At 47.9% G+C, this 9945-nt stretch overlaps 2 protein-coding genes across 2 annotated transcripts in view; both read left to right on the top strand.

The window, feature by feature from the left end:
* MTMR11 (myotubularin related protein 11) overlaps positions 1–4311 on the top strand; it is an 8641-nt gene extending 4330 nt beyond the window's left edge. The window contains exons 11-17 of the mRNA XM_011973641.1: positions 644–710; positions 954–1024; positions 1543–1709; positions 1992–2165; positions 2409–2591; positions 3040–3333; positions 3639–4311. Coding sequence (XP_011829031.1) covers positions 644–710; positions 954–1024; positions 1543–1709; positions 1992–2165; positions 2409–2591; positions 3040–3333; positions 3639–3827 — 1145 coding nt within the window. The 3' untranslated portion in view covers positions 3828–4311. The remainder of the gene's footprint in view (positions 1–643; positions 711–953; positions 1025–1542; positions 1710–1991; positions 2166–2408; positions 2592–3039; positions 3334–3638) is intronic.
* Positions 4312–4600: 289 nt separating this feature from the next.
* Positions 4601–9590, top strand: SF3B4 (splicing factor 3b, subunit 4, 49kDa). The gene is made up of 6 exons (XM_011973642.1): positions 4601–5238; positions 5670–5798; positions 6037–6579; positions 6909–7115; positions 8892–9065; positions 9177–9590. Exons 1-6 carry the CDS (start codon positions 5205–5207, stop codon positions 9362–9364), a joined length of 1275 nt encoding a protein of 424 aa, XP_011829032.1. The 5' UTR covers positions 4601–5204; the 3' UTR covers positions 9365–9590.
* Positions 9591–9945: the final 355 nt, after the last annotated feature.

The raw sequence follows: 9945 nt of genomic DNA on the forward strand, positions 1-9945 counted from the left end.
AAAAAAAAAAGAGGCAGATGAGACGGAGTCTCCCTTTGTCGCCCAGGCTGGAGTGCAGTGGCACGATCTTGGCTCATTGCAACCTCCAACTCCCACGTTCAAGCGGTTCTCCTGCCTCAGCCTCTCTAGTAACTGGGATTATAGGCGCCTGCCACCATGCCCGGCAATTTTTGTATTTTTAGTAGAGACGAGGTTTCACCATGTTCCCCATGTTAGACTAGGCTGGTCTCGAAGTCCTCAGGTGATCCACCCACCTCGTCCTCCTAAAGTGCTGGGATTATAGGCATGAGTCACCGTGCCTGGCCAGTGAGACTGTTTTCTACTCACCTCCCATCTCTCCCACCTCTCCCACAGACTCACTGATTTCCTGTCTTCTTGACCCCAATTTATTCTTTTTTAAACAGCTTTATTGAGACATAATGTACATACCATAAAATTTACCCTTCACTGAAGTATACAATTCAGTGAGTTTTATTGTATTTACAATGTTGTACAACCATCACCACAGTTTAATTTTAGAAAACCATCCTGGCCATTTACAATTACTTTTCATTCCTATTCTTAACCCAGCAGGCTATCAACCTGAATCCTGAATCCTGAGTTCTAATCTCTTTGCCCTTCTGATCTTTCTACCCTCTATCAGATTCATCTGTGGCTGAGGATAAATGGCTTTCAGCCCTGGAAGGAACACGATGGCTGGACTATATCAGGTACTCCTTCGCTTCTTCTAGCCATCATTTATAATTCAACCTTCTTCAACCTTCTGTTAACTTGGGCTCCTAAATGGCCTTTCTTTAGTTCTTCTCCTCAGCTTCCCAAAAAGACTGCCATTTTCTGCTTTTTAGAAGAAAGAGGGGTAGGATTTGGAGTCGGCCTTATTCCATCCCATGACCCATCACTCCATTCCCCTAGGCTTATCATTTTTCCTCCCTCTTCCTCATCTGCTCCTCCAGGGCTTGTCTTCGAAAGGCCAGTGACATTTCAGTATTAGTGACATCCAGGGTTCGTTCTGTAATACTTCAAGGTGAGTTCCTTGGGTAAGCCCATTCCATTCTTTGCCTCTTTTCTTTACCCACCTGACCAGATTGCATTCAGGGAGGGAGACCCATAAGGCTTCTTCCTCTCCTGTTCCTGGGAACTACCTGCGAGCTCTACTCTCATCCTTCAGTGCTCTCTCTGCCACCCCATCACACCTTGTGGTCCCTGACACTAGGATGGTCTTAGCCCCTTTGTTCCTTTCCTTCCATCAGTGGATGGGGACTGGGGTTGGGGTGGGAAGGGCAGTGTGGAAGCTGGTTTGAGAATTATGATTCTGCCCCTTACATGTGAAACTGGGTATTTCTATCCGGGTGGAGTCTAGGACGTGAATCATTCAAGGTCTTTGTTTTTTCTTCACTTCTATGTGCTCTCTCAATCCTTCCTACCCCAAACCTTTCCCCTCTGTGCCTCTCACTTCTCATTGCCATACTTCTCTTCTCATTCTCTTCTGCCCTAGTTTCTTGGACCCCTCTTCTTTGTCCCTTCTTCCTCTTTATCACCCAGAGCGCGGTGATCGTGATCTCAATGGCCTCCTCTCTTCACTCGTCCAGCTGCTTTCAGCCCCCGAAGCCCGAACACTGTTTGGCTTCCAATCCCTAGTGCAGCGAGAGTGGGTGGCAGCTGGACATCCCTTCCTGACTCGGCTTGGGGGAACTGGGGCCAGTGAAGAGGTGAGAACAATTTGGGATGGCATCGGGGGGATATTACTAAAGAAGTAAGAGAATGAGAAAATTATTTTGTATAATTCACTGGAGGTGAATCCAGTCAGAAGGGCCCCGAGGTTAGGCTGAGATGAAGATCCTGATGAGCGAGGCCTCACAAGCCCCTGCTACCCTCAATTCAGATTTTCATTCCCCGACCTCCATAGTGCCCCCTATTCCCTTATCATCTCATCATCCCCCCTCTTCGGGTCCCAATAATCCCTTCCAACCTCTTAATTTCTCTCTTTTCAGGCTCCGGTGTTTCTCCTCTTCCTTGATTGTGTCTGGCAGCTCCTCCAGCAGTTTCCAGCTGATTTTGAATTCTCTGAGTTTTTCCTTCTTGCTCTTCATGACAGCGTCAGGGTTCCTGACACCCTTACCTTCCTGAGAAATACCCCCTGGGAGCGCGGAAAGCAGAGCGGACAGGTCAGTGACTTCTATTTTTGACTCGTGTTTTTTTTCCATTGAGATGTACTCTCTGAAGTTTGGTCTTGATTTGTTTTATGAGAAGTGAGGTCTGTGGGTGGGGAGGGAGAGATTTAGTCTCATTTTCAGGACAGGACTTTTGCCCTATATCTTTCCTAGAATAAGAGGTGAGAATCTCATGATTTGTCTCTAGATGTGGGAGGATTGTGTGTAACCATCCTTTTTCTTGCTTCCTCTGTCCAGTTAAACTCCTATACACAAGTCTACACCCCAGGATACTCCCAGCCCCCAGCTGGGAACTCTTTTAACCTGCAGCTGTCTGTCTGGGACTGGGATTTACGCTATAGCAATGCACAGATACTACAATTCCAGAATCCTGGCTATGACCCAGAACACTGTCCAGATTCCTGGCTCCCTAGACCGCAGGTGAAGTGTCTAAACTTCCTAAATTCCCTTGACGTTCCCACAGGCTCATGCTACTAGACAGTGAGAAGTGAAAGACACAATGTCTTGAGTTCCTTAGGGAAAGCTACTCCACTACTCTTCTGCAGCTGTCACTTATAGTCCCTGGGTGTCCCTAGGAAGACAGAAGTCCTAGAATAGCACAGAGGGCACCCTTTTTGTCCTTCCTCAAGTCTGTTTACTCATCTTCCTGTCTCATGCACACATAAGTTGCCCTAAAATCAACCTTAATCAGTCCTGAGGCTTAGTTGAAGCCTAATGAGGAGGGTAGAAGAATTCTCATGGGGAGGCTTGTAGTTCTAGTCACCAGTACAGTGAGTGGATGGCGGCAGGACACCCTATCCCGATCCAGATTGGGGAAACTAGGGTTATCTGGTCTTTCTGTTGCCAGCTGATTTCCTTTTCCCTTTAGCCAAGCTTCATGATTCCTGGACCCCCCAGTTCTGTGTGGCTCTTCTCTAGAGGAGCATTGACCCCCTTAAATCAGCTCTGTCCTTGGCGGGACAGTCCCTCCCTGCTGGCAGTCTCTTCTCGTTGGCTCCCTCGACCTGCTATCTCCTCTGAAAGCCTGGCTGACCAGGAATGGGGTCTCCCCTCACATTGGGGAGCTTGCCCTTTACCTCCAGGGCTGCTGCTGCCTGGATATCTGGGACCCCAGATCAGGTTCTGGAGACGCTGCTACCTGAGGGGAAGGCCTGAGGTCCAGGTAAGAAGGGAAAATAAGACTGGGAGTGGGAGAAGGGACTTGACTCTGCTGAACCAGATGAACAGGAGCTGGAAAGGCAAGGAGCTGAAGGCTGGGGGGAATGGGAAGTGAAGTTCTACTCCTCTTGGTATCAAACAGGGTTTGGGAGTGTAGGAGGTGCGGGAAAGTGCTTGTGGCTTAGATTAAGTGGAATTTAGGGCACAGCTGGAAAGGGAAACAGAATTAAAGACACCAGAAGTAGCAGAGAAGCAGGGGGCCAGAGCTACAACAGTATTCCTCTCTGTTCCTCTTTGCCTCCTCCCCAGATGGGCCTCTCAGCTCCTACAATCTCTGGCCTCCAGGATGAGCTATCCCATCTTCAGGAGCTATTACGGAAATGGACACCAAGAATATCTCCTGAAGTTCACTCCAAGAAAAGAGATCCACATACCATTCTCAATCCCACTGAAATTGTGGGCATTCTCAAAGGCAGGGCAGAGGGGGATCTGGGGTAGAGGAGGGTTCTGTCTAATCCTTTTTTTTTTTTTTTGTATCTGGACTTGCAACCTCAGCTTTCACACTCCAGCCCTTAAGTTCACTAAGAAGGTCTGAGTTTCTGCTGCAGATGGTGGTGTTAACTGCTCCAACTCTTGTCCTGTCTTGCTTAGTTCCTACGGATATTTTTGTTTCTTGTCATTTGAAGGATTAAGAAACAAAAACAATCCAGAAATTGATCGGTTTTTTTAGACCAATTCCATCCCTTCTGGATAACCAGATGTTAAATCGTGAGATCAGAGATGCTGTTCATCAGTCCCAACAAGATGGCCTAGAGATCGCATTCTCACCTCGCCTTGCTGCTGCTTTAATTCCAACTTCTATTTCTTCCCTTATAGTTTTCTATGGGAATGAGGCGGATACAGGAAACACCCTGTCTCCTCTGTATTTTTGTAGCGGAATTTTCTATTTAAGGGACTCATTAAAGCATAGTATTTATACACATTACTGGCATTGTTTCTTGTGTTTGAATAAAGGATTCTCCTAGGTAGGGAAGTGGTGGGTAAAAGGTGGGTATGATCCAAGAGAGGAAGGCATCTACCGTATTATTGCTAAGGAAATAGGGGAACTGGATTTGGTGAGACTCTGCAGAATTCAAGTGCAGTTTGGGGAAAGGATTCGCGTGTGTGTCTCCCATTTAGAGGCAGATGGGGCCAGATTGTTCTAGAGATCCAGACTGAAGTCTCTGAGTTCCGATCCCATCCACCCCTCACCTGTGGTCACACACCACCTTGGAGCAGCCCTCACCCTCCCCATGCAATTACGACGAGATGAGCGCAGACGTCACTCCAGCTCAGACATTTCGCAGTCTCCTCCCCTGAGGGAAAACCAAATACCTCCAGCCCAAATCAGGGCTGTTGAGGCCAAATCTGCAAGAAGGTTGCAGGCGAGATGGAAGGTTCCCTCTGCGCCTGAAAGCAGCCAAGTACTCGGGTTGGGGGGACTCTTCAGCACATCCTTCTCTGGACAACAAAACATCATCACTGGCCACAAAATACATGAAAACTGAAGTTTTTGTTCTTTTAGCTTTCGAATTTACATTTTTCGGAGCAGTGTGATTCTTTCAAGTCTAGCAGTGCATTAAGACGGTCTGAGCGTTTCCGTTCCGCCCTCCTCGCTAAGACCACTAGCAGCGGCACCTCAGCGCGGGTGCGCAGGACTCCACCGCCCAACCCGAGTTAAGTCTTGGAGGCTCCTAAGATGGCTGCAGCCGCTTCCAGGCCCCACCTCTTCCGCGGCTCCGCCCACCGCTACGTCCTCCTTCGCCCCGGAAGTGGAAGTCGTGCTGAGGTCAGAAGGCGGAACTGCTGCTGGGAGACGGCGGGAGCTCTTTCGCCATGGCTGCCGGGCCGATCTCCGAGCGGAACCAGGGTAACTGGAGGGGGAAAGTCTGGAATGGGCTCAGCGTGGCTAGGAGACCCCAACTACAGCCAGAAGTGCCTCTGCAGGGGTGGGAGACTGGACTCATCCATTCCCCAGAGGGCGCGAGACCGGCCCCGTGCCTCCTGGGGGCGGGGTGGCCAGGTGCTGGCTGAGGCCTGTGGGTGTGATACTTACGTCCAATCCCCTGCTGAGTTCTCACTCAAAAAAACAAAAAAATCCACTCAGAATACTAAATTAGACTTCAGAGGATTCCCGAAGTCCTGGAGAGAGAAGTTTAAGGGTTTAACTTTTTTTTTTGCTCCTGTCCCCTACCCGCGTCCCCAGTTCCCCCGGTTGGGTTCCATCTTCATGTTTCCATCACCTCCTTCTTTCATGTTATACTCTCACCCTTGCTCTAACTTTCTGCTCCCTCCCTTCAGATGCCACTGTGTACGTGGGGGGCCTGGATGAGAAGGTTAGTGAACCACTGCTGTGGGAACTGTTTCTCCAGGCTGGACCAGTAGTTAACACCCACATGCCAAAGGATAGAGTCACTGGCCAGCACCAAGGTGAGTACATGACAAGGGGCAGTTTGCTTCCGGAGGGTCCCGGCAGTATTCACAACTGTTTTGGAATAACATGAGCAACCTAAAGTATTTCTTTCTTTTAAGCCTCTGTTCAGTTTATTTCTGGAACCATTCTTAAGTGAGGTTGTTTCTTTCTTGTTCTTTGTGATTAGAGGGTAGATGAGTTTTACCCCATTTTCAATCTCTTATGTTGTTAACCTCCTCTTCTCCACTTCTCCAGGCTATGGCTTTGTGGAATTCTTGAGTGAGGAAGATGCTGACTATGCCATTAAGATCATGAACATGATCAAACTCTATGGGAAGCCAATACGGGTGAACAAGGCATCAGCCCACAACAAAAACCTGGATGTAGGGGCCAACATTTTCATTGGGAACCTGGACCCTGAGATTGATGAGAAGTTGCTTTATGATACTTTCAGCGCTTTTGGGGTCATCTTACAAACCCCCAAGATTATGCGGGACCCTGACACAGGCAACTCCAAAGGTTATGCTTTTATTAATTTTGCTTCATTTGATGCTTCGGATGCAGCAATTGAAGCCATGAATGGGCAGTACCTCTGTAACCGCCCTATCACCGTATCTTACGCCTTCAAGAAGGACTCCAAGGGTGAGCGCCATGGCTCAGCAGCCGAACGACTTCTGGCAGCTCAGAACCCGCTCTCCCAGGCTGACCGCCCTCATCAGCTGTTTGCAGATGCACCTCCTCCACCCTCTGCCCCCAATCCTGTGGTATCATCATTGGGGTCTGGGCTTCCTCCACCAGGTAAAGCTTTTGGTTAAAATTTGTTTGTCTTAAGGTTGGGGGAGAGAGTCAGGAGGAAGAAAAAAAGAGCCTGAAAGGGGATTGGGACATGGAGTCAGTGAGTGATGGGAAGAGGACTGAGGGGTGATGGTAGTGGTGGAGAAGAAAGTTGTTGGGTTTTTTTAGGAGGGTGAAGTTGGTTGACTTTTCTAACATTGCTTTTGATTTTAGAGCACTGGGAGGAGGGGGAAAGAGCTCACCCTGCCCGGAGAGGCCAGATCAGGACAGGCTCTTTAAAGACATTTTCTCCTCACTACCATTAACTTTTCCTTTTTCCATTTCCTCTATAGGCATGCCTCCTCCTGGCTCCTTCCCACCCCCAGTGCCACCTCCTGGAGCCCTCCCACCTGGGATACCCCCAGCCATGCCCCCACCACCTATGCCTCCTGGAGCTGCAGGACATGGCCCCCCATCGGCAGGAACCCCAGGGGCAGGACATCCTGGTCATGGACACTCACATCCTCACCCATTCCCACCAGGTGGGATGCCCCATCCAGGTAGGTGTGCTTTGTTGGGAGGGAAGAGCTTGGTAGAACATCTCTGTTACCTCTCACCCTGCTGTCCTTTGTTCCTCAACAGTAACAGTTTCAGAGTTTCCTTTCCTTCATACATTCTATTATAAAAACATACAAAATACTCTCTAACATCCACCTCCCTGTATCCATTTCTTAAGTTTTTCTGACAAGAAGACTATACTTGCTGGTTTTTATTTCTTTAACCTTTAGTTCCATTCTCTTCTCTGACTCCAGCTCAAAGTGGTGACCTAATTGCCAAATCTCGGGGACACTTCTGCTCCTTATCTAGTTTGACCTCTGATGTACTTGAAACTTGTCGTGTCCTCCTGTTTGAAATTCTCGTCTCTTTTTGCTTTTGCTTTTCTAGATCCTCCACCCCTCTGACTCCTTAATCTCAGCTACCATGTTAGACTCTTGTCTACTTGTGCCTAGATTTTTGTGCTTGTTTCTCTTTTCTGCATATATCTATAGTTTTAATTGGGTATATACTGATGCCTCCTAGATCTGTATCTCTAGTCCATAGCTGTTGACATTCTGGATCCTTAATGCTTTAATGCTGCTGCTTAATAGATAGCGTCATTTTTCTGTCCCTCTCCTTCAAACCCATTCTTTCTCTAGCAGTCTTTTTTTTCAGGTGCTTAATTCATGAATCTGAGAGCGATGTTTGACTGCTCCCTATCACCCCACTCTTAATACCAAGTCTTATTTAATATCAGTGGCATCTCTCCCCATGGCCAGTGCCCTAGTTCAGTCTCTCATTCCCTCATTATTTAACACTTAATTTATTGTAGTAATCTCCATCCACTTGAACTCCAGTTTTCCCTAACTTCGATCTACTTTCACAGAGTAGGTTTTTTAAAACACAGATGTGCACACACTTGCTCAAAATGACTCTGTTGCTCCCTTTTACCTACAGAGTAAAACTCAAACTCATTACCATAGCATTCACAGCTCTTTATGAGCTGGCCCCTGCCCCTCATTTCTGTAACTGCATTTTGCTCCTGATTACTGAGTTAACTGGCATTTCCTGGAATATATTGTGCTGTTTGACACACCTGTAATCTTTCTGCTTGGGATGCTTTCTTCCCATGATCTTACCCTCCTGAAGCATTCATCCTTTAGAATTAGATCTTGGCTTAGGCAGTATGTTCTCTGCTACTTTCTCAAATCCTATCAACAGAGTCATTACTCCACTTGTTCTATACTTCAGCATTACTATTACAGTACCTAAATCATGGGAGAAGCGAGCGTAAGGAGTTGATTGAGTAATTGGTTGGTTTGTGCTGTTGGAATAGGGTCAAGGATAGGGAGCACTTTTTACCACCCTTCTTTTTTTGTTTGTTTGTTTGTTTGTTTGGTGATGGGGTCTCACTCTTTCACTCAGGCTGGAGTGCAGTAGTGTAGTTTTGGCTTATTGTAGCCTTGATCCTCCCATCTCAGCCTCCTGAGTACCTGGGACTACAGGCACACACCACCATGCCTGGCTAATTAAAAGTATTTTTTGATAGAGATGGGTTCTCACTATGTTGCCCAGGCTGGTCTTGAACTCCTGGGCTCAAGTGATCCACCTAGGCCTCCCGAAGTGCTGGGATTATTGGCATGAGCCACTGTGCCCAGCCAGCCTTATTTTCTGTACCCTTTTTTCTGTATAGTTCTCTTTCTGATGTCACTTTCTTTCTAATTTTGTTCTCTTCTTTTCTCTATTTTCTTTGCCTTCTCTTTGTCTCTTTTCTTCTTGTGTCTGTTTTATTTTCATAGGGATGTCTCAGATGCAGCTGGCACACCATGGCCCTCATGGCTTAGGACATCCCCACGCTGGACCCCCAGGCTCTGGGGGGCAGCCACCACCCCGACCACCACCTGGAATGCCTCATCCTGGACCTCCTCCAATGGGGATGCCCCCCCGAGGGCCTCCATTCGGATCTCCCATGGGTAAGTCGTCTCTAGCCACCTCCCTCATCTGCACCTATCATGTTCTTACAGCTTCCTGTAGGCACATCCCTTGTCCCGTGCCCTTACTAACTTTTCTTTTACTCCTTGCAGGTCACCCAGGTCCTATGCCTCCACATGGTATGCGTGGACCTCCTCCACTGATGCCCCCGCATGGATACACTGGCCCTCCACGACCCCCACCCTATGGCTACCAGCGGGGGCCTCTCCCTCCACCCAGACCCACTCCCCGGCCACCAGTTCCCCCTCGAGGCCCGCTTCGAGGCCCTCTCCCTCAGTAAATTCACATTTTTCCTTCCTCCTGTTACATCTTCCCAATATCTTTTCTATTCCTTGGACCAATCAGAGATGCTGTAGCTCCTTGGGGCTAAGGTACTAATCCCTTTCAGCACCCCCACCCCATTCCCCTTTTTAATGTAACTTTTTCCACAGGAGGTATTTCTTTTTTATGTTGGTCCTGAGTATTTTGCAAATGCACAGAGAAAATAAAACTAAACTGCTTGTTTATTTGTGGTGTTTTCCTTGACAACAGTAACTTTTTAAGAAGAGATGTCAGAGTATCAGGAAAAGAATGGTAAGGTAGGAGTAGGAGCAAGGGTGCTCACTCCACATTTTAAAGGCTTGTTTTGTAATGTGCTGTTGCAGTTGCTGAGCTCTGCTGTGCACTAGAGTAATTGTTTCCTTACATAGAGCTTATCTTCTAGTTTGGAAGATAGGGGGGCCCAATATCTATAGCGTAGGATCATCGTGTTTTTTTCTTTTTTTTTGGAGACATGGTCTTGCTCTGTTGCCTAGGCTGGAGTGCGGTGGCATGATCACAGCTCACTGCACCCCCAACCTCCCAGGCTCAGGTGATTCTCCC

This window comes from Mandrillus leucophaeus, unplaced genomic scaffold, assembly GCF_000951045.1.
Source record: "Mandrillus leucophaeus isolate KB7577 unplaced genomic scaffold, Mleu.le_1.0 Scaffold139, whole genome shotgun sequence".
Taxonomy (NCBI): Eukaryota; Metazoa; Chordata; class Mammalia; order Primates; family Cercopithecidae; genus Mandrillus; species Mandrillus leucophaeus.